We start from the raw sequence: 27,980 nt of genomic DNA on the forward strand, positions 1-27,980 counted from the left end.
ACAGGGTTATTTAGTACAAAAATACAGGGAGCAGACACAGTAATGGGAACACCTGTAGAATAAAATTTAATCAACTGCAATTTTTCTACAACACTAAGTCTGTGAAAATTACTGTAGCTTGTCGTAGTGTGGTTCTCTGTGTTTTATCTATTCATTTTTTCTCGGTAACTTGGTCCACGTCTTAAATTACTCGTGCTTCTCTCTTTTTTTTTTTCCAATACTCAGCTTGGACTGGGATCCACGATACAAATAATACATTAGTGAAACTGAAAATGGCAAAATGACCAAAAAACATATTTGCATATCAAAATATTATCGATATAGTCAAGGATTCTGAACTACATTTAATCACACATAAATTGATTTTAATTACAGAATTTAACTTAAGTGACATACTTTAGATCTTTACCCAGTTTCAATAATATTTCTCCCAAAATAAATATCTCTATATAATGTGCTAAAGAAAAGATAAGAAAGAAGGAAGGAAAGGCAAACACCCAATTCATCTACAAAGATTCAAACGAAAACCAACATGTGTAAAATCACAAATGCCTTTCGCCAGATGGTGAGCTTCAGTCTGGGCGTGTCCCAAAAATATACAAGAGTATGAATAATGCATTGGATATGACTTATTTCACAGTGTATCTCTGCATGTACACACACACACACACACGCACACACACACACTACAGAACACAAGATGTGTGAGACTCGTCGACAACACGGCTCTTCTAGTCTATGTTGGCATCACATAAAAAACATGAGCTTTAAGCTAAATCATCCAAAAATGTTCACATCATGTCCTTCATTCAAGGAAAGAGAGAGAGAGAGGAAAGAGTGTAAATTCTCTCCTGTGACATTCCAAGAGTCTTTCATGCTTTCCCACATTCACATTATCCAAACTTTGTGAGCAGAGATTTTGGAGGCTATGGCCTTGTAAAGTTTCACCAAACCAAATGAGAGAAAGGTGTCAAAAGGTCAAAAATCCAAATGAACATCACGGTGTGGTTCAACAGTACAGCCACAACTCGAGAAAAAAAGAAAAAGAAAAAGAAACCTGGCTGAAATATAACTCCGAGCAGTTTCATAGTGGTGACAGTGAAGAAGATGAAGGGGCCGAGTTTTCAAAGATCTTCTGACAAAGTCTAAATCAAACCACCAAGGATACGAAAAAAGACCTTCAAGGTGCCGTCCCCTGCAGACTGGATGGTGGCTAGCAAAAAAGAAAAAGAAAGCAAAAAAAGTATGTACTTTAATGAGTCCACTGTCTGTTCATAACAATTCTTTGCTCTATGATGTGTCTGTGAATTTGGCTGCAGTGAAGATGTTGTTGAGGGTGGACCATGCTGCTCACTTCAGACTTTTCAGAGTTTTCACAAAGTGTCTGCTGAGACTCTCTCACTGTAGTGACTTAACTTTATTTTTTTTATTTTTTTAAACTGAAAGTCAGGCCCGCTGTCGGCCTCATCGGTGAATTGACACAATGTTCGGTTGTAGTAACTGGCGTCAGTTCCTTTTGGAATCATGGATGTCACTGAGCCTGTTGGAAAATGGGAGAGAAAAAACGGTGATAAGATAAGAATAGAAAATAGTTGGCAATAATTACAGATGCTGGATTCACATTTACATTGATCATTTATAATTTACAGATACACGACACCTACAGTTCCCATTAAAATGAGGGCTGCAGTAACACAACGCAAGGTTAAATATGCACAAAGATGAAGTATTTGTCTCTGTGCAATTAACCTAATACACTCAGCACTCACTTGATTATCATGTCTTTGCCACAAAGACATAAAAGGCATGTCTTGTTTTTAATTATGTATCTTATAATCACTATAATAAAGGATTTTTTTTTTTACAACATTGCATTTTCTTGTCACAAAGCTGTCAAATCCAAGGAGTGCTTCCTCATTTATTGTGTTTTTTTTATTAGAAAATGAAGTCACTTGAATAAACCACACAATAAAGCGCCACACACACACACACACACACCTCTGTCACTTTATTTTACTTAGAGCATGTGAGAAAATTAAGAATTCAACAAGAGTCCGAAATTAACTTCTTGTAACTGTGCTCATGCTCTGTCAGTCTAATAAAACAGAATTCGGCTTGTGGCACATTTGATCATTTCCTCTCTTTAATAATATTAATAGACCAAACTGATGAGAAATATGATGACGGTTTTCACTGTGAGACAACTGTGAGCGAACCTCATGCTCATGATGGGCATCGATTAACGCTTCATCAAACAAACCCATCACTTTTCCCACCTGTGACATTTGTCTTTCTTGACATCTTGACTTCATGATGTCACTGATTTTTCACTCGCACATTTGGTGTAGGACAGCACAACTAACACATGAACATGATTCAACATGTTTGTTTTACACCGTGTATTTCATACATGGACTTTATTCAAGGGAGGTATTTTTAACGAGGCTGATTCTGAAAAGGGACGACTCACTGAGCTGTCTCCACAGATTTTCTGCAGTTAATGGCTTAATTTAGCCAATCATTTGATCACAAAACCAATTTGAATGATAATAGAACTGAGCCATGAATATGTTATATGGATAAATCCATAAACGTTAATACATAAATGATTTGGGGTGACAGTGGACAAATGTGTCACCCAGGACTGACCATATAAATCATTCAGACACTTAAATATGACTTGGCAAATCTACACAGAATTGCACAAATTCTCAGGGATGGCAAATAAATATTTATGACGGCCCCAATTCCCCTCTTTCCCCTGTCCTTGGTAATTGCGCGTGATTCATTTTGTTTTCTTGGTGGAAGAGGGAAAATCAATCTTAGCATATTGGCTAGGAGACATAAAGCATGCAGATTCCAAAGCCTGTGGTTTTGCAGAGCATAAAAGCTTTGCAGGTACTCAGTCAATGTTCGCAGGAGATGGATTTGGTTTAATCTTTTGCAAATTTCCTTGGTTTTTTTTTTTTAGAGAAAAGAGAAATGTTTGTGGAGGAAAACCTCCCGGGAGAGTCACACCAAATGACTCTCTTTTACTTGCTGACATTTAATATGCAGGTAATGATTTAAAGGGAATGTAAGGAAGTCAACAAATATTTCAAAAATCTTTAGATGAGCATTTTAATCATTATTTTATAAATGCACCATTTTATTTCAGTCATCATGTTTGTCAAAAAGATCCATGAATATAGAAAGCCCAGACTCTTAAAGTAGCCTCTCTCTTTGATGTAGCCAGAGTGGAGCTTTTAAGTTTCCACCCTTATGCATTTCAGTCCTTTGATTTCTCTTTCTTTGCGTGACTGCATCCTAAGAAATGGTGGATTCCATTGTGTCTTTTCCAAGTCCTGGACAATCTCTATTAAAGCTCAGCGCTGTGAGTGCTACTCGAGAATACTTGATGAAAAGACACAAACAGAAGACTCACTCCAGGTCTGAGCTACACTGACCTTTTTATTAACGCAGAAGGGAGGTATGGACTCTGCTATTCATGACCTTTCCATTCAAACTTAGCGGTTCTACTTCCTACAAGATGCAGTGATCAAAAAGTGACCTGAACTTACACCCAGTATGCAGATTCAAATAAAACACCTCATTAAAAACCCCCACATACCTGCTGTGCTCCTCTGCATCCTACGATGGCTCCTTGGGCAAAGGCTGGAGAAGAAAAGCAGAAGGTCAGCATCAGAGGAACAGAGGGCCGACATTCGCTCACATTTTAGCCAACATTCTTTAAGCATATTGGTCTTGGAGTAGCATATGTCCATTTAAAAGCACAGATGGCATGTATTCCCATTATATCCAAGACAAGAGGGAGGACGATGAAGGTTATTTTGTGCTTGCGCTGTGTTTTTGTAACCTCTGAGGACGCCACTTCCCTTCTCGAGTGCAAAATACAAGCAAATAATGGCCACCTCGTCATCCACGTTAACGAGTTTCAGTGGCATCACGCAGACAGAACATTTTTTATCACATTAGCTGCAGGGCAGCGTGATAAACAGTGTTCCACTTTGTTTCTCAGTGATCAACAACGTCTTGCCTCCTGCACTCATCTCTGAGCGAGCACACAAAATACACCTTGACCAGAGGAAGCAAATAGCTCCCTTGCCTTCTTAATATTGGTGAATGAGTCACTTTTTTTTTGGAGATAATGACTCTGCTAATCATAATCAGGAAGCTAATGGTCTGTTTAGCCAATCAGAGGAGCCAGGGCGAGACAGCTGCCCGGGCTTTGCATTGGCATTCCCAGCAGTCGCTGCTCTCTCCCTCCTCTCGGCTGTGCCAGTCTTTCTGCAGCAGTGAGGCAGACTTGGTATTCCGCTGCCTGGCCACCCCCGATGTCCTGCGATCTGTCGCTCTGTCTGTCCGACTGGCTGCAGCACTGTCGATGAAATTCAGTCCTCTGAAGAGGCACTGATCCATCACACCTCTCCAGCAGCATGTCATCTAAATGCTAAGTACTTCCACTGCATCTTTAAATCAAAACAAGAAAAGAAATGAGTGCAGGGGAAGCAGTTGGAAGGGATAAACGCTTATAAGGACACAATAGAATCTTCGGAGCAAACCCTTGGCTTTTTATTTTTTATTACATTCATTTTTAAAGGAGGAAACATGGACGGGGAGACACTGGGTGAGAAGAATGTGCAGAACCCAGAGACCTTGTTATCCCTTCCAATGTAGCCAAAAAAAAAAGGAGAAGTGTTTGCATTCTCTTTAAATTCTACCACAAATGCCCCTGAGCTGATCCCCTTTACCTCTCACTCATTTCCCTGTCTCAGTCCAAGTTGTGGCTATCGATTGGAGGGATACTTGCAGTCAGATCAGAGTGCTAAGGTGGCAGAAGTGGACAGCACTATTAACTGCCCCTACTAATTAAAAGGGTAACAAGGTGAATTTGGTCCCATGGGACTAACTGCAGGAGACAGAGCCGGCTGTTTGCCTGCTATGCAGAGGGGTAAACAATGCTCCCTACCTCTGCTGTTTACACGACAGGAAATCCAAGGACACTGAAGACACATTTATCTACCGCTGGCATAAAGGATGAGGAAGATTCACAGATAAGGCGTGCGAGAGGGAGAAAATGAGGAACACATTAATAACAGCTTCACTAATTGGTTATTTTCAAACATTTGGACCTTGTCTCTGAGCTCGGGGCGCCCTCATATCATCATCACATGTAAACATTGTGCACTGTGCATGCATGATAAAAGTTTCACAGTCCAAATGAGATGCATGTAGCCTCGATCTCCGAGCAAGTGCTGGTGGAGACTGTCAAAAATATGATGGCATTCAATTAACTTCCTTCCTTATCATCACCACGGCATATTTAAGGATCAAAGTATTTTTACTATAGAGTATGCTCCGCATCAGAGACATATCCACAGCCATGGCAGCATTACAACTTCCAGGGATATATATATATCTATATATATATATATATATGTCTGAGAGGGAAAAAACTGATTGTAGAGCAGACAGCGTATTTTCTCAGCACTTAATATTAAACAAAGCCGAGACTGTGCATTTGGTTGCATTTCAAGCTGTAAAAAAGATTCTCACCAGCAGTCCACCCAGCCATTACAGAGACAGGCACTGTGCCATCACTGCAGTAACTAAAAATCTTTCCCTGGGGTGCCTCTTAATAAGTAGACTCCTGTGCAGGACTTAGTTGATTTCATCCACTGGAGACTCACAGAAGTCCAGGTCATTACTAGCCACTCAAGCTGCTGTTGTCATCAGGGTTAACAAGCACAGCTATGGCTCACTGAAGACTCTGTGTGGATGAGCCTGATGCACCAAGGCATCGGCCATAGAGAGGAGCTTCTGCTGGTAACAACTGCCCACTGTGCAGTGGCTGAAAACATGGCTGATGAGAGCAGAACCTGTGAGACCTGAGACTTGACAAAAGGATTTAAAAGCACAGTATATCATTTCTGCCACTATAGGGGTTTCTGCACTTTTCAGGGACAACTTCAGCGGCAGAATGTGCCAAAAAATGTTCCCTCCTCACTTTTTTCCCACATGTTCCCCTAACAATAACATGGGTGACATGGATGAAGCAACAACAATTATCCTGTCTGTTACCTTGAAAATATTCCTATGGATTTAAAAATCGTTGGAAACCATGATATCTTTAAAGGTTGACAGTGGAGGAAGACTAAAGAGTAAGTGAGTTTGTGATTACGCCTAAAACCCCCCGTCACATGACACACAGTCTTTTGATCCATTAGAAATAGAAACAATTCATACATTTTAACTACAAATGATATGTACATCAGATGTATTTGTTCCAAGCAGATATTGGTTTCCATTTATTTCACACTGACAGATGTAAAGGTTCTTGGTCATCGAGTCTGAATGCGTTTTAATAAATGTTACATTACAGTTGCATAATGATGCAGTTTCAAGGCAGATTCATTTGAAAGGTCAGTGACGCACGAGCATTGTGTTGGTTTGATGAAAATAGATTCAGACACGTTGTAAATTGTGAAAACTCAACAAGTTTCCAGAGCCTGAACATGTAAAATACATTTAAAAGAGCAGTGCAAAAATAATTAGCTGTGGTGTGTACGTACAATGTGGTAAATGGGCTTAGTAGTGTAAAAATATATTTCTTATGAGTACTGTTATTAAACATGTGAGCAGGTGATTTAATATTTAACAATGCACCATAATTTAGCAGCCGATCACTGGCTGAGTTTATGGAACAAGCATTTACTGGTGTCACATAAACACAGTGAAACTTACTAAAGGATTTTTAATGGATGAATTATAGCCTAATATCTCAAATCATACATTTGTGATCCTGATCAGTAGACCCTGGAAAATCTGTGTTACTCTATAAATAAGGCATTTAACAAAGTATAAATATCATGAAATTCAATGTGCCTGCGTAGTTCTAGGTATCTGCTGTTTACAACTAAAAAAAACAAGTTTTTAGGATGATCTCAGCATTTAATAATAGAAAATAATGAATCAACTTTTGCTGTCTACTCTGCATCAGTGGAAAAGCACTAAACAATTTATTAAAAATGCATAAACAAAAGATCCAAAGGGCACAGAAAGCACCAGGGCTTTGAAATAGGATGATGGTGAACTCACTGAAATGTGTCCAGTCCATAAAGAGGCTCTCTGGATTGCTTATTACACAAAGCCAATGCTGAAATGTGGCCTATGGCTCTGACAATTTTCACACCAGATGAAGCTCTGGAGACGAGCAGTGTGCTGGGTAAAACAAAAATGGCAGTTCAAAGCCTGGCTATGACAGTATTTCTAAAAGGTATGCGGGATAAAATGTGCTAAAAGTGACAGCAGAAGGGACCACATTCATCCGTGGTCACAGGCAAAGAAGAAAGGGGGGTGTAACATATGACTGCTGAAGTAAAACTGAATAAAGAAGTGCTTTAATCGATGGTGGCAGCAGCACAGGAAACAAAAACCAACAACAAAAAGACACAACACATTGGCTGCTTTTCAATCTGAATGCCTTCCAACGTAGGTGGAGGATAATGTAAATGTAATAACGAAGCCCACTTTATGCAGCACACTGTACGCGTTCAATCACACAACACCAGGGCTTTGTTTAGCTATTTCTCCGTGTTCATAACAACTCTATCAATCTAACCCATTTCAATATATTTTCTGCATCAGTCCACACGCTGTCTCCTCAAGACTGATGATCACGCCATAGCATCTGACAAACAGATGAGGTGAAGCCCATGGAGCACATTTTTCCTTTCCTCTTGATGAATAGGAGATCTGAGAATGAAACTGAAATAAAGAGTCTATTTGCTTATCAGCTGTAACCTCGGTGAACTCCACGCGTGTTTACCGGGGACAGGCATGCTGTTTGGACATCAGTCATTTCAGAAATGTACAGTGGAAGGCCACAGTATGTTCTCCATGACGACCTAGAGAGAAGCGGTCACGTACAATATGGCAGGGCGACTTTTAATTCACGAAATGTATATGAAAGCCTGGAGGGGAGCCAGGAAAACATAAAATGAACGAGCTGGACACTAATGTGCTTCTGTCTGATGTATGTGTCACAGAAAGTATGGCGGCGCACTCAAGACTGACAATTAATTGAAAATGATTGGATCTCTCTCGTTACAAAGCCTGCTGCTGCAGCAGAAAACATTGTCGATTAAGTAAAATAGACAATTCTGTTGAAGATGTAAAGACATATTTTGGAATTGACTTCCTGGTTTTCTCTCTAACGTCTTTTATTATATTAGAAACGAGACCATTTACACCACATTCCTTTACTTAAAGCAGATTTTGACTGTATGTTTGTGTTTCTGTGCAAGAAACAACCCACTTTATTTCTCTCAGTATAATGCTACTTAGGCTAAACAAATGCTGCTGGTCAGTTTCAGGGAATTGCAGGTTTGAATTGCTGCTGCTAAACCTAACTGTCCTCTAACAGTATACAAAGTAAAATAAATGGTGCTCAGGATTTAATAAACTGCACAATTGAAGAACATGATGTCTGAATGTCTGATGTTTGTAAATGCTCAGGCTTGTTTTCCCCTTTATTTCAACATGAAAACATTTATGACCTTCAGTCTGATTTCCCTTCTGCTATATTTCCGCTGCATAAGATACGAGGTCAGTTATACCACATCCTATTACTTAGGGCACATCTTTACTGTATGTTCGCATTTCTATGCAAGGAATAACCCACTTTACTCCTCTCATTATGCATTTTATTTAGACTAAATGAATGCGGCTGGTCACAGTGCTAGAGCACCTGATGAAAGTGATTTCACCATCAAAGACCACCTTTATCTAGAGATGGCAGCCCACTGAGAATACAAATCTGTTGGCAAGAGGCCTCAGACGGCAGCTCAGTGACAAACACAAGAGGCGCAGAAGAACAAAAATCTCCAATTTACATAAGCTAAAAAAAATACACACAAGACTGATCAGGGTAAGTGTGATATGCAAGTACAAATTACACTGAAAGCCAAAACAGCAATGAAGGAATCTTTGAAGATATATTTTATTCTCAGTGGAATGAACTGACAGATAAAGAGTTTGTATTATCAGAATATAAATATATATCGCTATAAAATTTACAAAGAAGTCTGAACAAACCATCACAACTACATGTCTAACCCTAACCTAAACGCAATTCTAACCCTAAAAATGCTATTTTAAAGAGGCGACAGAACATTTCAGATAGATTATCTTCATTTGCACAGAACCAACTGTGGTCAGTTTGTTTCAAACACTGTTGTAATACATCAATTTCTGCAAAATGCTATTTGGCGGCATACACACACGAAGCACCTATGAATCACCACATACAGACTAGAGGTTTAAATATAACACTCTGGGTTTTTTTTTCCCAAAGACAAAGCAGCTTTTAAAGTCATAAATCAGATGCAGAGAGCTCTGCTTTTCTGGTTGACTAATGTTATATTTTTGTCTAAAGCGGTTGTGTTGCATCAGCAGCAAGAAAGCAGTTTGTACAGCATGTGGGTGTCTGCATCTGCATCTTTTAGTAGCATATTAAAATAAAATAATAAAATTTCAAGCATGTAAAGGAAAACCTCACGATCTATCTCACTTTCAAGAACAAAAAAACACAACAACACCAAAATGCCATAACCTACGACCCGGATTTGATCAGATTTCATTAATTCTGCTCACAAACAGACAAGCAGAAGAGAACAAACATCACCTCAGTGGCAGAGGTTAATAGTTGTACCTGCACAGAATGTCACCCAGTTTTACTGAAGCATTTGTCGCATATCATTTCCCAATTTCCGGTCCCTCTTTCCCCACCTTTCCTGTCTGTCCTCACTCATGTGGGGTCACTAGAAAACGAAATCACATAACCATCGCTGTCACCCTGAATGTCCAAAAATCTGGCAGTTCAATGAGTATTTCTGAAAACAGCAGCTTTTTTTTTACCACAGGTGGTGAGAGTAAAATAGGGGGATTTGTTGGGGGACCATTTTCAGTATTTTACTGCACATTTGATGTTTGGTGTATGAAATATAAAGTTTTCACAAAAGACAACAGTTGACAATATGAATTTTATGGGCCATTTGCACGTATCACATCAACGATGGCTCTGTGCAGCTCATGTACGTCAGGACAGTGTTACCCTGATCCTAATAAAACTAAATGGAACTCAGCCCTCATTCATTTGATTATTTACACCTGGGATATTCTGTGTTTCTATTGATAATCAAGTTGTCCTCATAATGAATTGAAGTTCAGAACAGAAGAACAGGAGCATCTTTTGTCCTTGCACTTACCCCCCCCCCCCCCCCCCCCCCTGCACTTGGATCCACCTCTGCACGCTCACCCTGGATCAGTCCACTGTTCCTATCTAGTGGAGTTCTTTCCAAGACTTCTTCTATGTAGCTTATTCCTCTCTTTTGCAAGTTGCTTTGGATAAAAGCGTTTGCTAAATGCTTAAATGCATATGTGAATGAGGTCATTTTTAAAATTCAGCAACAATTTGCTTTTGTTTTGTGTGTAGTTTTTGGACAACAAATAAGTACTAACAGACACACACTTTCATCCCACAGTCCAAAAACATTCAGATTTGGGTATTAGGTAAATTGTACACTCTAAATTGACCATAAGTGTGAGAGTGAATGGTTTTTTGTCTCTATGTGTCCCTGTGTTGGACTGGCGATCTGTGCAGAGTGTGACCCCGTCTATCGCCCTATGTCAGCTGAGATTGGCACAGCTCCCCCCGCGACCTTCATGTGGAGGATAAAGCTGCTGCAGAAGATGGATGGATGGATGGTCAGAAGATTTGTATGTAGATACATGTCCATGCAATCAACCATTCATTCACGCATTCATGTGTAGAACTCTTTTTCTATGACACATCTATCATAACAACATGCTGCCGGGGGTTAAGTGTCTTGCCCAGGGACACATCAGCAGATAGACCAGGCCAGGGATCAAACCCACAACGTTCCGGTCGGATGACGGTCGTGTTTCCTGAGAAGAAGCCTGAGATCGTGTTGCAGTTTCCTTTGAGAAGTGAACTCATTATAATTCTGTCTCAGGTCAGATGGTTTGCCAGCACCGTGGTGACCATAGTGATAAATGACATGGTTGCCTGGTTGTTTGTGTGGTTAGTGAAGCCTTTACAAGCGAGGTGGTAGAGAAGTGTTACATAATGACACTGTGGAACTGCATCATCTGCCCATGTCCTTTTATTTAACAACTCCTTCCCTATCTGGTCAGGAACATAGGTTGTGATTCACTGCCCCAATAATAATTTTGCTTGATTTTATTAGATTTTTCAGTAAGGTACATCCTTTGCCACTTTTTTTTCCTGTGCATGTCAAGAATTGTTGTTTTTTTAACATGTGGCATCATTTCCAAAAGCTTGCAGAGCTAACTGGCAATGATGTCCTCATGTTTACAGAAACTGTGACAGGACTCTACACGCACACTCCACCAGTTTTGCGGCCTGTCTGACACTGGAACAAAGACAACATAGCTGGAGGAGAGCCATCATTGGGGGGAGAAATGGAAAAACTACAAAAAAAGATGCAAGCCCTTCTGACCTCCCGGATGGTGCAATGTGTGTGTGTGTCTGCTGTTCATTTTTCCTTGGTGTGGCAAAAACATCCAACTACAACTGTTATTCTTTTCTGTCCAGGCTGCACAATAGCTCAAGCAAAAGCATTTCCTCTGTGGGTGTTGGAAGATTTGTTTGTAGACTATTGTCTACAGGGGCGGAGCGTTAATAAACTGCAGTCTGAATATGAGCCAATCAGAGGTTCAGGTTTTCTGCTGCCTCTGACCTGTTAGAAAAACACATGAAGCCAAGAACATAATATCTGATTGTTGAAGAGACAGTTTGGAGTTTCAATTCATGTCCATCACTTGATTAGAAAAAAGATGATAAGAGACCTCAGAAGAGGTCTCACCAAGCAAGTGATGTGAAAGCAGAGAAATCTCTTTACTGTCCTTAATTCTGTCTGTTCGTCTCGCTGTCTTGCCAATTTTCCACCTGATGGCTTTTTCGACCTTCCATACATTCACACACATACGGCACACGGCACACGCGCTTTTGTGTCACCTTGCAATTCATATCCACACCCTCCCTGTCAAGTGTATGAAACCAATCTCATAACACCTCGCCCCGCCCCTCCTGAATGCACTTTCGGCCATCAAGAATATCATGTGTAGATATTTCAGCAGCTCACTAGTGAAGACAAATTGCCAGCTTGTTTGGGGGGCCTCCAGAGAGTGATTCATATTAATGGCGAGCTGGCAGAGGAGAGCGGGCTGCATATGCAAACTCCATTAGCAGGTTAGGCTGGAGAGTGTGACCTGGCAGTGCCACCCTGAGCTGCACGCACAGGAGGGCAAACTGTGTTTCTGAGGCTGAAATATGTCTGTGTATTTTATTAACACATCACATCCCGATATTTACAATATCAATAACATTCATCTGCTTTATTAATATTTATAACATAGCAATCTTACCTGGTAAGATTTATTAAGGATGCTACTGTGATTTTTGTCAAGGTCATTTTTGAGTATATGAACAAATATTATTATGTTGTTGTTATTAATAATTATATTTGATGCGTGGAAAAATGAAAAATGTGTCATGTGAATGGAGATTTTGTCACTTACAGTAAGTCTTTACTACGTCAGGTGCTGAACCACAAACATGCTGCATACATCTATAAAGATAACAGATGATAGCAGAGATTCTTTTTTTTTCCTGAAAGGATAAATAAATGGTTAAATCAAACAGCCACTAAATTAAATAATTGCAGCTCAAAGCTCATCTCCTCTTTCTGTCTGTCATTTCTGCACAAAAAAAAAAATGCAAACACACTGGACATATCTAAAGAAATATAAATGGGACCATTAGCACATTAGACCATTAGACTCCTCAGGAAAATGTTTACTGACTTTATAAATCAAGTGAGAAGTAGGTTTATTTTCCTAAAGACTTCAATTTAAACTCAGGAATTGCCAACTAGTGGCCATTGAATATATTCTCCCTTCCTTTTTGGCTTCAGGGAGAACTCAGACTATCTATTTTTTGTTTATGGCCTTAATATAACATATCAGATATTAAATAGTGAAAATGGTGTTTAAGGTTAGGAGGCTATTCCTGTTTTTTTAACATGTCAAATTAAGTTCTTCAAGATTTCCTATCATCTGCTGCTTATTACCTTTGCAGGATGTTTGCACACGCTGTAAACATTATTGAGGCTGCCACTCAAACAAGTGTTTTTCTGCCTCATCAGCTCACAAAATACAGATTGATCAAATCCGGCTGAAGCTCAAAGTGGTTCTTTAACTTTAATTAAGTAACAAATACTGAGCTTGGGTTTAAAAAGGCAGCAGTAATCATTTGGATTCAATGGGCGATTTGGCGCTAATTTAGATTCTGCAAAATGCAACTGAAGCCACACATGTAGAATCAATATCAACATCATAAAAAAGGTTTTATTGGATGCATGATTTCCTGCATGATCTTCCACCATCAGATACATTTGTCACGTAGTGGCTCAGTCCACCGGCGTCAAACCTGTGATGCACAGTGTGAGAAGCGACTAACTGTACATGAATGTAATCATAACATATGTCATCTATGTACTTGCCCCCCCTTCACGCTCCAGCCCGATTAATCCTTTTTATAGATTTCTCATTTCATCTTCAATTGTGTTTTCCACTCAATTTAGGTCTTACAACGACAAAAAGCTCAGGATATCCCCACAAGCACAACTTGTACTTACGGTAACTTCTGAAAGAACATGCTCAGCTACAACTGCTTAACACTGAATATAATATTATAATATTATTTTGGAAATGTCAGAGCGAGAGCAACTCACTCGTCTGTGTGTGCTGCCGTCGGGATAGATTAGGGCACAGTGGGAAAATATGCATGAAATGTGCCGCAGCTGCCCGGGGGCTGCTGGACAGACGAGGCAGAGGAGCGAGAGATGAAATAGACAGCAAGTGAAAGAGTTAGAAAGAGAGAGAGAGAGAGGGTGAAAATCAACAGAGACAGTGACAGGCTGACCTTTGGCCTTGTGTACCTGATGATGAGGAAAACAGTGTCTCCTGCTCTGGCCATGTTGTCATCTCTTGCTGACATCAACATGCTGTGTTGTGCCGTTTCACTCGCTCTGTGAGTTACATCCCTCTGTGTTCTCCTTCGGTCTCTTTGTGTGTTTTTATTTTGACATCTTCATAGATGAGGCACATATTTGTGTATCTGTTACCGTTTGAGCACATTTATTCCCCTTGGAAAATGATAGTGGAAAAAACGTCTACTGCAATCTTTTGAGCAATGAGGCCGATATATAGATTATTACCAATAGTTTAGTATTGATATGTGGGCTGATAAATAACAGGAAGACTAAAGACTAAAAATGTTGCCATTCCAAAAGAAACGGGGAGCTCTAAAACGGCATTGGTTTAACATAATATAATCATAAACTGATGTTTATGATTATATTATGTTAAATCAGTCAATATTGTGGCAATATATTGATAACTGTGGCAATAAAATGAATAATTCAAGTACAGATAGAAGAAAACAGTTAATTGAGGTTTTAAAATAATTTGTGGACAAAAAAAACAAACAAAACATTATATTGATATACACTATAGTGAACCTTTTGTTATATTGGTATTGAAGAAAATTATATTCTATAATATACATTATGTACATCATGTTGTTTCAGGTGGTAATACAGTGTTTTCATAGTTTGAAAGTGTGTCTTTTTTTTTGAGGTAAAGCAACCAGCAGCTGCACAAGGAAACATGAAATAGAGAGGATTTAAGCCAAAAACCACAACAACAAAAATATGTTGTGCTGTGCTTACCTTTGAACCACTAAAATATACAGCCGAGGAACAGTGGAGGGAATATAATTGTGTTTCTTGGGCATGGCAAACACACAACAGACCGCTCATGCATTTTCATCGAGCATATATAGTTGCATAGTGTGAACTTGCCAAGTGGTACGGAGAAAACCACAGAGCGGCAGTGAGACCTGTATCCATGGTGACTCAGTCATTAACTGGACGAGCAGCACTGCCTGCAGGGTGACTATTGTTCATCAGTCTGCAGGTGTGTGTTTTCTTTTATTCATCTGCATTTAATCTAATTTATAATGCTACTTATTTCACAATTAAATGAATCATTCTAATGAAAAAACCCTCAACAATCAGATGAATGTAATGAAGTGGTCATCCTGTGTGTTGTTGAAATGGCTCAGTTAGCACTGCAGCATTAATTGGCAGCTCTGAGGCATTGGATGCACGTTTCAGCACGAGGGGCCTACAGAGGAGCAGATGACAACCATATTGAAGGTTTTAAATATTAACCATGCTTTGATTTCATTTACATCTCCCACAGAGTCACAGAGAGGTCACAGGGTGTTTCTAGCTACTGCTATTTACATCATTGTTCGAGTGGTTATGTCAAATCCCAACTGCTTGTATTCATACTTAATTTGAATTTCAAAAAACCTCTGATACTCACACACACATGCACAGGTTGGTTTGAGTAATAGGTAAACTGACAATGAATCAAATGGCACACAAACCTCCTGCTGAAATGCTCACCAGTGATTAAAACAGCGCAGCATGGTGCGTGGCTTGGTGGCTGCGTCCTAATGAGTGATGTCACAGTAGTTTTCCATCAGCTGTGTTGTACTGATGTTTATTATTAATATATATTTAGAAGCTCGCCCTCAGCACAACATTGAGCTGCTATAGTTTCCCCAGGATCCAGACATACACATGTGGAACTTTTTGGCTATAAAGATCATATACTATCGCATGCTTCTCCCTGGGTGACAGATCTGGGAGAAGAGGGTAGAGAGGGTGGGGTTTTAAGAGACTGGATGCGTCGGAGGGAAGGTGAAGACTGGGGGGAAAGGGAGGGAAAAAAACGAGTAGTCTTTTCCCATCCTTTATACGTGTATATCACTCATGTGAATGCAATCATGCCTTATACAAAACTGAAGCTTTTAAACAATGTCTTTCAAAGGCTGAAGACTGGACGCTTTATATGACCTACATTTCAGCATGTTTAACAAGCTTTTTGTGTCAGTATTTGTTACAAAATCAGCTCAAATCCAAGTGGGTTCTGAAGAGAATAGATTCAAATTTAATATTAGTTTAATAACTGAATTGATAATTCAAAACCTTCAGAACAGCATCGACTTAAAGCTGGTATACACGGCACGGTAATTGGGCTGTTCCACACAAAATGGTGGTCCTGCATCGCACTGTGGGAGATGTTTGTAGACGGCCACTGTCATGGTTTAGCGAACAAAGTTTTGGACCAAAGCTTGTGGAAATCTTCGGACCATTTCCCAGCGTGTGTGTGTGTGTGTGTAACAGTGAAATACAGTGGAGGAAAAAACGACATAGCTGATGAGTTTTGTCGTAGCCTAAGATTTAATAGGTGTCAGTATTATCCCGACTGTATGGATGATTTGATGTCTTAGCAAAAGGTTTATGAGATACATAGCACAATTGCTGACATCTCACTAGATATTATATTGATATCTAAGATATCATGCTTGTTTCTCTCTTAGTGTTCTTTGGATGAATTGTGATTGAAAGTTATACCCAGCAGTTTGTTATCAAACCATTAACAGGCCATGCACTGACAACGCTTCAGCGTTTCAGCTCAGAGAGAGCAGCGCAGCATTAGTATTCTTCCCTTAGTGATTTAACAGCAAATGTGCTGCAGTGTTTGAAACATAGACACTGACCTGCAGAGTGAATGTGTTGCCTCTGGCTATGGGCTAAAGCTACACATGACACTATCAGCCCGTGGGAGCCACCCGCTGTGGAAGTTAGCGGGGGTTGTGGGGCACTGTGCATATGTCATGTATTAATGTCATGTCTTCAAAATTACCGTGACGGTCTTGATGCGACCGCTGCCCCTGGTGCAGGTCCAGCCGGATCGGTTGAAGAGGAGGCTGCAGACCTCCCCCTCCAGGCAGGGAGCCATCTCACACCACTGGCGGCTCCGCACGATTCTCGCTGAAAGGACGAAAGAGGGCAAAGACGCAGATTAGAGAGGTAGACCAGGTGAAAGACTAACAGCGTGTCAAGAATTTTCTAAAATAAACAAGAAAGCATCTTCATGTGTTGATGTGTTTACAAGCCTGTAGTATTTTAATTAGGATCTTGTTGAACCATCATGTCTGAATTGCCTCTGGTTGTAACCTTTACAGACCAGCTGTTCTCACTGCAGCTGCACAAAATTGCAATTATTTGTTTGTCTTTTTTTGGTCCATGTCTCCATTGAGGTCATCCAATGGAGACACAGAAAGTGTCACAGCTTTAAATGTCTGTACGTGGATAATAATACAATCATTTCAAATCAGACAGTAGACGGAGAAAAACAGAAACATCTTTCAACATGGTTCAGTGCTGACACTTGTTATTACAGCATCAAAGGTGTTTCTTTTGCTCCGCTGTCATACTGTAACTGTCAGGTGTTTTGCCAAACGTGCACAGCTGAAGCAGACACTACCTGTGGTTCACCAAGTTAACACTGGCTGACAATGTCAGCATCCCAGCAGCGGGAGAGATGTGACAGGTGTCTGTGAGCAAAAAGACAACTTTATGTCTTTATCAAGAAAAAAGGAACAAATGGTGAAATCTTCAGTATCTCATGGTTCTGCCATTCATGTGTTCACATATGCAGTAGTAAGTAGTATTAGTTTAGAATGACAAGTTTGAGTCTAAAGGTAATGAAATAATTCATTCATATACTGTTAGGCTATTGAATAGTACGGAAGTGCATTGCATTGCATGCATTCATATTTCTGTTTTTCAGAGTAATTTATTTTTTTCTGTTTTTCAGAGTAAATTTTTTTCATGGTTTGTTTTTCAGAGTAATTTTTTTTCTGATTTACTGAATAATTTTTTGAAACAATAAACGCATTCATTCCTTTACTGAGAGTTCGATTTATAACAACATGGATAGCTTGTTTAGTTTGATCAAGATTTATTTTGATCTGGGTTTAAGACACTGGGAGATACCACATAGATGGCATTACCATTAGTTTGTTGACTTTACGCAGGCACCTGAGGACCTGAGGAAAGCCCATTCAGATCTGCTATAGCAATGTTTTTCCAGGATCAGTTGGCGTGCTCCATGGATACAAGATGATTCATTTGAAATGCATTCAGGCTGGCTATGTGGTGACTCAAGAGACAGGAGACTGCTGGAAATTTGGGAGTCACTTGCAGGTTGGAGGTTCTTGCGAGAGTTCTCGATAATTCAGAATAAAATTACTAAAACAACGTGTGTGGGGGGGATTAGCACGAAAAACTGAAAAAAAATTACTCCGAAAAACAGGAAAAGAATTTATCAGAAAAACAGGAAAAAACATTATTCAAACAAACACACCAAAAAATTAATTTTTAATTAATTAATTAATTAAATTAATTAGTTTTTTTTTTTCTTCAAATGAATGCAACAGTTGAAATTCAGGAACACTCTTAGTCAGAACATGAATCTCTCTTTACCCAAATGTAGTGTTAAATGATTTATGTGGACGGTAAAAAAGTGATAAAAAACAAGCGTGTTCCATGTGATGTCATCATCCAAACATACATTTGACATCTACAAGGCTCTGTTAAGTTGAAATACATTTTTAGAAATACACTGCCAGGCCCTACAAGGTCACATACGTGTACTCTAACATTTGTAATATAGTTGGTCTGGTCTGGGTTCCGTAACATGATGTGGCCAGAAAAACGAGGTCAGCTAAATAACAATGCCAGTATTCATTGGGCTCAAATTGTGAAATAATGGTTCAGGGAGCACGAGACATGATTTTCACACATGGACTGGCAACCGCACACTCAAGACCTAAACCCAAGTGGAAAATCTTCTGGATTTACACTGTGGACCATCTCTACTATCATAAATACAACACAATGGCAAAAAAAGAGTGCAAATATGGATTTAAATATTTGTTGTGACATTGCAAAAGCTTATCAAAAAAACAACATGATGGTGAATACATGTTATCAAGCTGGTCCATCACAATATTTGAGTTTGGGACTTTTTTCTCCGGCAGTGTATTGTTTTGAGGAAGTGGATTCCAGTGCAGAATGGCAGGAGACCCTTAATCTTCCAAAAGTTATTTGTCTGCTGAAAATGTTGGGCTGTCACAGTGAAAGCCAGTGAATCTCTCCCGCTCCCTCTGCAGTGTGTCTGCAGGATATTGAATTAGCATTCGCCTGTCGTCAATGGTGATAAGCTCTGATTGTTCTTTACACAGTGTGCTAAAGCAACACTGAAAGGTTATCAGCTCTCTGCGGACCTGGCCGGGGCTGCTGCTCTTGCCTACCCATGATCCCCCAGGGCAGCATATTGTGGAACGAGGTAACATGGTCGGCAAATTGAAAGAGAGGAACTACAATTCGTGGAATGTCCATGGGAGAGCTGAGGGCAGAGCGGAGGGGGAGTGGGAGGGAGAGTAAAGAGGTGTGGAAAGGGAGGCCTTGTGACATTTTGCTGTGAGGTATTCCTGGTCCAGGCCTTGTTAACAGTCTGGAATTGGTCTTTGGAGTGTCAGACCCCGACTGCTGCTCTGCAATAAAGATCTGTCATCTTGTGGCATTTATCAAGCTGGCGGAGCAGCACACTCATGTATGTAACCACACACTCACACACACAAGCATGCAATTATTGCTCTGCAGATATAAAGCCATTGTCCCTCAGCAAATACTACATATTGTTGACACATCAGAGGAGAATCTGCTCTCCCAGTGTAGTCACGCAGCTAGGAGACAGAGCTGTGGCTACGAACGAGCCAGGGACCTGTCATCTCACTCAACCAATTAAGCCTGAGAAAATATTAAAGCTTTAAAAGTAGATTTTCAGACAAAAATGGTCATTGTGGCCTCACCCGGAGCAGAGATGAAAATCTAAAGTGACCTTCCCCCCCCCCCGACACAGCAACATGCCGTGATGAATTTTCATTTTCACAGCTATCCGTCAGGCGCAACACAGCGTAGATTTATCAGTCAGTTGCAGATGTAGTTTTGAGTACATTACAGGGCAAGCAAAACTCAATTTCCAGGCTACGGAATAAAAGCTGAGCTGGCAAAGTGGCGGGAGTGCTGACTAACCGTGGAGTACATCAGCCCAGCCAGCCCGGAGTCGCGGAGGTTGGCTGAAATAAATGCATTTTTCAGCTGCTGCCACAGTATGAGGGCAGTTGATATTTTGCCCTTGTTGCTTTTTCAATGCCGTCAGTGACAGCACGCTGCTTTATTTTTGCACAATACACGATGATGTTCTTATAAACCGGACTACTTGGATCGGTCACACTGGTTCAAATGCTTCAGAAGATTTGTGGCATTATTAGAGTCCAGTAGATGTTTTATGTAAACATATTGTAATGCATATAACGTGCATCACTATGCTTCAAATCACTAGGCAGCATACAAAGAAACTAATCTATGGATAAACTGGAAGTCAACAAAATAGTGTCTGCAGATTAATATACTGTACATTGGTGGATACATTAGAAGAGAAAAGTGAACCACTTAATACCTTCTCAACATAGTCACTTTCTCTTATTGACTCTTATTGTCAAATGTCTAATATGCTACATTAAAGTAGTAAAAGAGGTGTCTGATAGCTGTGGGAAACAATGTTGGATGTAGCTTACACAGTGTCTTCACTCTTTTGCTTTGTTAATTATGCCATAAAACTCCTCTCCAAGAATCCAGAACCACTGGTGCACTGACTGATGCTTGTGTAAAAAAGGTTAATTGTACCGCCCCCCTTGTTTATACAGTGGAAATAATATTTCAGCAGTAGTGAAACAGCTGGATGAGGGCGTGTCTGACTGACGGGCTAACACCTGGGTGGCCCGTCCTGTTGCCATCATCATTGGAGTCCTAACTCGGGAAAGTGGACGTTGGGACAGGCCTTCAGCTGCCAGGGTCCCTACTGGGGTACCGCTCTGGACCTCCAACTAGATCACACGTAAGACCATCTGTCCCCCCAGTGCACAGTGCCAAGCCCTGCCCTACCCGGCCCCGCACTACACAGCACTGCCAGATGGGACTCAGAACCAGGCAGAAGGCACAACAGTGACTTAAAGCAGACTTACTGTTAGTCTAATGTAATTCAGTCACTGCTCAAGCTAAGGAAAAAAAAAAAGGCCGTCATAAATCATATACATTTTTTTACTAAAGCCATAGGCAGCTCATTTAAAATGTATTTGGATGAGGTACAACAAACAAAAGACATGGCTTTAGAGGCAGTCCCTGTGACTCAGAGAGGAAACAATACAACAGTGAATAGGAAAGTTCACTGTCATAATGTGCAGCATAAATCCCTCCAGCAATTAATTGTGTCTCTTCTGGTAATTTAATAACGGTACTTATACTGGTGCTTATTCTGAGGCAGTTTTGGAAAAGACCAAAAAAAAAAAAAAAAAGGTTTGAGAGAAAGTCACATGAATCACCATGAGAATGAACTGTGTACTAAAGCTGATGCTTCTTTTGCTAAGTATCCACAAAGATTAACTAACAGCTTAGTTCAGCACCAGAAACACAGAAACAGGTTTTAAGGGGTTCTGACTGATGTTAATTAAGCTTCAATCATGAATCAATTTGTAGCAGCCAGATTTTCAGCCCTCTGTCCTCCATTCTGCTACCAGAGGCCCATGTTCTTTCAGTTCCAATTATCACACAAGAGAAAAATCCACAGTGAATGCATTTAAAACAGAGGCAGCAGAAAACATTTTTATCATAGATTTTTTTTTACAAGGGATTACAAGGGAGAGTTTTCTGTTGTAACTTTTTTGCCTCTCTTCAAAGTGGTTTTGTAGTTGTTGCTGCTGTTGTGTAAAATGTACTGGTAATGCCTGGGCTGGATTTAATCACAAAACAAATCAGTCGCATGGAATTCAGATAAGAGATGATTATTCTTTAACAGTCGGGTACATTTGCAGTTAGTCATTTATATATCTTTAACTATTCGGTGACATGAGTATTATGAAGCTACACGGAGTCTCCAGTGTTAGATCACTAGTATTGGTTTGCCATTATTGAAATTCTAAGACATTTCATTTTCATCTATTGAAGGACAACAAAGTATGTACCTATAGATATCATTTTCACATAAATACCCTTCAAACTTTATCAGAAACATATAATCCCTTGGTCTTGCTGTTGGTTGGAAAATTTAGGCTCCAATAAAATCGAGACACCCGGAGAAGCTTCTTGATATTAAATCGAGGAGTAGTGTTGCACTGGGGGCCCATTTGTTATGTACAAGGAGTAATCCATAAATTCTCAAATAACATCCAGAATGTTGTGCTATTTGAGCCTCTAGGAACTAAACTCTAAGCAGTGGCTGTTGAGCAGAATTGACATGAGCTGACAACAAAAATGTAGCTTCTTTGTGAATGATTTCTGTCGGTGAAGGCAAATTCAAAGCACCTGAGTGGTTACTGCATTAACCTACTTACAGCAAATCTAAATGGGAACATATAAGAAACAGGACAGCTCCAAATTCAAAGCTTGTTTCCATTGTAGCCATGTTTTCTGCACTGGCTTTTCTAAGCAGTAGAAACAAATAATATGCAGCGACTGTTCTTGGTTGTGTGTCTGCAAATAAATCTGAGAAAAAAAAGCCTTTCTGCTTTTTTAGCTAAGCCTCTTTTCAGCAGGACGTTCCGGCTCATTCTGTGTCGATAACGATTTCGTCGGGTGTAAAAGTGGAAGCTTCAGCTCTCACACACGCAGTCTCCCTGCAGCCAGCAGACTCCTATCATGGTGGCCATCAAGCTTCATATGATTAGAGAGAGATGTGGTGGCATGGCAACAATGAGTCGAGCAGAAAAGGCAGAGGGAGAGAGTCAGGGAGCAGATTACACTGAGTGCAGGGACACAAGCGAGGAAAAGCCCGTCATCCTCTACAATGAGCAAACTCAACCTGCACAACAGCAACACACAGCAGCACAAAAAGCTTGAATTATGTCCTAAAGGTTACTCACAAAGGACATTATGCTCTGTACGGAAACTTGTCTCACTTGCATGGTGAGATATTTTCAGTACATAAAAAAAAAGAGAGAGTGATCACGATGAATTCTTAGTGATTTACTTATAACAAACTTTATCCACCGCGGGGCTTAGATGAGCTTTTTTGATGTGTCATTACAGAAGTCTGGATAGCAGCACAATGGTAAGAGGGATGGAAATATCTGCCCAATTGTCTGCTTTAAGTCACCAGCTGCACACTGTAATACATTTGAAAATGTCCCAGAGGCTGCATCAGATGTACTATAAGCCTTGGTTTTTATTTTTTATTCATTACAGAAAACAGCAGAGTGGTTCCATTCCACAAGCTTCTGATGGAGATTATATTTTGCACAGATGACATTCTTTATATACTGTATATATGTATATACAGTATATATATATATATGTATGTATATATATGTATATATATATATATATATATGTACATTAATGCAATTTATATAGCGTTTCCTATGTGCACTTTTAAAGGTCACCTAAAATGTGGTCAAACAACAATGCAGAAAACGAAGTGGATGATTATGTGCTTCAGTCAAACCTGCAGAGGAGGAGAGGATGAATATTAAAGATTCAGCTTTGATTTGTACGCCTGGCACCAGCACCAGCACGCCAATCATTTGAACTGGCATGTGGAAATGCTCCAGTGTTAAGATGTGTCATTTTTGTGAGTTTAATTTCAAATTCAGCCAGATGCACCTGAGATATTACATGTGACAGATGAACAAACAAACAAGTGAACAGGCAGATGTATTACGGCCTACTCAGTTAATTCAGAATTCAGAAAAGACAGGAGGGGAAGCCTTGTTGAGGTTAAAATAAGTGCTTTTTTCCCCCAGAAATGTGGATATTATATCAATATTGTGACATGACAACACTCACTTCTTCAGTTTTAACCCTGATTATTTGTGTTACAGCAGCATTTTAAATAGTTCATTTGTTTTCTTGCACATAATGAATATCCTTTATTAAACATTACAAAGCCAAAAGAAAAACAACAGGTACCAATTAAGAGGAAGCATAGAAGCACAAACAATGAAAAAAGAAAACTTTTCATAGGCTCAGAGAAACAGCCTGTATCCAGATTTATATAATTTATCAGACAATAACCTAGTAATATTGAGATATTACAAGCCATATCGCTCAGCCCTGCTTCTTACTAATCTCCAATCCACACTGTGTATGTGGTTTTTCTCTTACACACACACACACACACACACACACACAGCTCTACAGCACAGCTCATTTTGGTTTTGGTACCATTTACATCTCTCACCCCTGCCTCTCATCCATACACCCACATTCACCACGATTTTAACAGATGATAACACTGCATCTTCCCAGTTTAGGTAGTGTTTCTCTATCACTTTCTGTTTCATTTGAAATAAACGACATTTTTACTCGCACCAAAGCTGCGGTGCCTTCCTTTATGATCTCATGGCCACTGAGCCAGGTCAATACATGTACAGAAGGAATCTTAAAAGACCTGCAAATGTCAATCAAATGTCAGAGCACTATTGCCGATTAAAATGTAGAAATGTCATTTTTCTCTTGTACGTACTGTACATTGTCTCCTCATACAAGCTCCGAAAAACAAAGGATTTTGTTATGTGTCCAGACATTTCTGTGATTACTTCTCCAGTGTGAACACACTGCATACTTAAATCCAGTTAGAATTATGTAGGAGGCCCTCGTGTGGAACTGGCACACATATCAAGTCTCTCCAAGAAAATGAATTCACTCAATAAATCTGTCTTGATCACTGTCCATGGTGTTGATTCTGGGGGCGTCTTAGGACTTCATCAACATTCATGCTGGATCCACTCTGACAAGGAATAAGAGGAAAAGAGGTTGCCTCGGTTTCATCGCACATCACACCTGTTAAACTACTATTTGATCCACGCCCATGTGCATGAGTCTTCCCCCCCTTCGCCAGTGATTTTTTGTTCTTTGTTGAGTTTGGTTGCTGAATGTCTGCAAGACTTTTCTTCTATCTGTCCACAACAGCAACAGATTTCTTAGTGTATAAGAGTATTGTCTTTGTGTGTTCACCGTCTTGAAGAACAGAGTGCAAAATGTGTCTTTAGCTCTGCCATCGTTTCACCTGCAAATTTATTAACAGACGGGGACAAATGTTCAACATTCCTGCTTGACAATCACTCACGGTCCCACCTGCCTCGCAGCTCTGACAGATCGTTGCTCCAGCTCCGCTTTTCTTTTTTCCCCGCATTCCATTGTCGGGTCACAGCGTACAGACACCATCAGGAAACATGGGGAGCGAGAATGGGCCACAACGTGTGTCTCCTGACAAATGAATGCAGAGGAGAGGTACTGTATGTGTGTATGTACGTATGTAACTACAACGCTATGGATTTTGGATAACAGAAATGATACATTGTATCTAGATTTCCATACGCTCTGGTTTTTAGACAAGACAGGGAGTTGATTTCTGTGTTCACGTGTCTCACATCGGAGTGATCATTGTTTGTTTTCTGTTTGAGTTCATACCAATACCACAAACTTAGGCATCTATCAATAACAACACCAAGTGAACATGCTGCTCCAAATGAATACCACATATTCTGCTCTCATAAAGAAGACATAAAACATGACTTGCTTAATCTGCTGCTGCTGTTTTTATTGTCTGTGTTTAGTGAAGCATTCCCATCATATCAGATTTTACATCTCTCTTTTTCCAATATCTGATTTTGACTGATACCAATCCTGAAAATGTTCATCTTTAGTTCTTTGGTCTGAAGAACATGGAGGATTTTGAAACCAAAGGAAATCACTGAGCTTGTTAAACACGCCAGAAAGAAGATCAGATTACAGTTTACCTAAACACACAATAACAGCACAGAGCTCTTAGCTTTTTTCCTAACTCACTTAGTGATGTTTTTACTCACATTTAAATCCACTCTCTGTCCACCACACAACAAAAAAGCAGCAATCCACTCCTGCTGCGGCGGCGGCTGTTGTGAAAGCATTATATTAAACTGACCCTGAGGACAGTGAGCCCTTGTTGTGTTAATAACAACCCCCTGAAAAAAATTGACTCCAGCAAAGCCACTGTGAAGGATACAAATAAATAAACATGCTTATAAGTCTGTAAATTGGTTTATGTGCTTAGAAGGGCAAAGGCGCATTTATGGGAATTCAGATGAAAGACAAACATAACTGAATACGCTCTGAAGTAAAGGTCAGAGAGGATATCTGGACAGTGGCAGCATAAGACCCCATTGCATTCTCATGCAATATGCAGAATTTCCTCTTAAAAGCCAAGTGATGATGTATATCATCACAGCCGTCAACAGAAGGCCTTTAAATGAGCCTGCGAGCAACAGGTTCCACCTTTAAAGTGCTGGGTATTAATGGAGTGCGGGGTGTGGTGCGACGGGAAGCCAGTAATAATCAATTTCCTGCTGCTGTAATCATGGATCTCTGTAAGTTAATTAGCATCTGTTAAGAGGATTCTGCAGAGAAGGAGAGGTGGTTTGAAGTAGAGTGGGAAGTGTGACAAAGGCTGTGGGACTGCAGTCTTATATCGAGGCTATTAGATTAAAACCAACATGAGTCATTGCGTGATGGAACTAATGGTGCATCTGATGCATGTGATTGTGATATTGTGAGATCCAATCAGCACCGCAGATGGACTGTGTCCAGCAACAAGTCCTTTCATCGGCCTTATCACCTTCCACAAGATACTGTCCAATAACACAGTGACAGCTCTTCAGTATGAAATCCTCTCGTACAAACTGAAACAAGAAAAGGCTTGGACAAACATTAAAACTCTACTTCAACTGGTAACACCAAAAAAGATTATGTTTATGCTGTGTCAGTAACACTATCAGACCTGACTGAGGGAGCATTTCTGTGTATACAGCTGCAGAGCACAGCTGTTTTTTTTACTCATGAAACATTTGTGACGGCACTTCCTTGTGTGTTCCGTCTCACTCACTTTCCTGGCACGGCGTTGACTCCGTTTTTACGTTTATACACGCTAAGCACTACAGTCCCAAGTTAATTCAAGTTATGTGATATTGCATTTATTCTATACTTGAAAGTGTGAAAGTTGTGTGATACATATTAGAGTCATTTTTTTTCAGATTTGTTTAACCATTTTCTTTTTTTAGTCACTGCAAGTGCTCCTAAGTCTGATGGAGTACGAGCCAGAAGCAGAACATCAATCACATGTTCAGGCACCAAAAAGGCTGACACACAAGGTGATTATTGATTGAATGGCTGGGAAACCAAATGACAAAAGCACTTTCTTTCAATGGAGAGAGGATGAAGACATTATTTATATGAATATTATTCTCCATTTGACGTAGAGGTTAAGGCTTTGCGGAAGCCTAGAATGGTACATTTTCGCTCGTGTAATTATTTTTCTGACAAATGCATGGACGTGTTGATATATTACCATATGATCAAATGCTCCAGAGCAGACGCTGAACTGATCAGAGGCAGCATGAGCGTGGAGGCTGATTTAAAAAAAAAAGATCATCTGTGGTGTACAGCTATAAAAAAACATGAAGGAGAAAGCATCAGTAATTGTATAGCATTACAAATAGATCAGTTAAGATATAATCCCAGCCTGGCTAACTGCGCCTGGTAAGGGTGTAGTCCCATCCCACGTCCAGGAGGCGTGACCGACGGACAAAGGATACACAATTGGACAGACCTGCAACCAATTAGACTAATAAGCCAGATGCTGTATGCAGAGCGACAGAAAACATGCTTGTTGTAGATTTCTAGAAACAGTTGCTATCTAGTAACGACGTTTGCCTGAGGGTCGCTAAAAATGGAAACAACTGCCGAATCGACAGACAGCTGCTCTTCAGTCGCCGCCATGTTGGATGTATACAAAAACATCCACGCGAGACGCAGCTTCTCTCTCGTCCGCTTCTAGCAAGGTTTTTGTGATCAGTT

The 27,980-nt window shown here is 40.1% G+C and overlaps 1 protein-coding gene across 1 annotated transcript in view; it reads right to left on the reverse strand.

Annotated features, from left to right (window-relative positions):
• Positions 1–343: 343 nt before the first annotated feature.
• The window catches only part of tafa5l (TAFA chemokine like family member 5, like), a 43,694-nt gene continuing 16,057 nt past the window's right edge, over positions 344–27,980 (reverse strand). The window contains exons 3-5 of the mRNA XM_058641823.1: positions 16,888–17,015; positions 3,611–3,654; positions 344–1,540 (exon numbers count right to left, since the gene is read on the reverse strand). Coding sequence (XP_058497806.1) covers positions 3,631–3,654; positions 16,888–17,015 — 152 coding nt within the window. The 3' untranslated portion in view covers positions 344–1,540; positions 3,611–3,630. The remainder of the gene's footprint in view (positions 1,541–3,610; positions 3,655–16,887; positions 17,016–27,980) is intronic.

The sequence above is a fragment of the Solea solea genome, chromosome 11 (assembly GCF_958295425.1).
Source record: "Solea solea chromosome 11, fSolSol10.1, whole genome shotgun sequence".
Taxonomy (NCBI): domain Eukaryota; kingdom Metazoa; phylum Chordata; class Actinopteri; order Pleuronectiformes; family Soleidae; genus Solea; species Solea solea.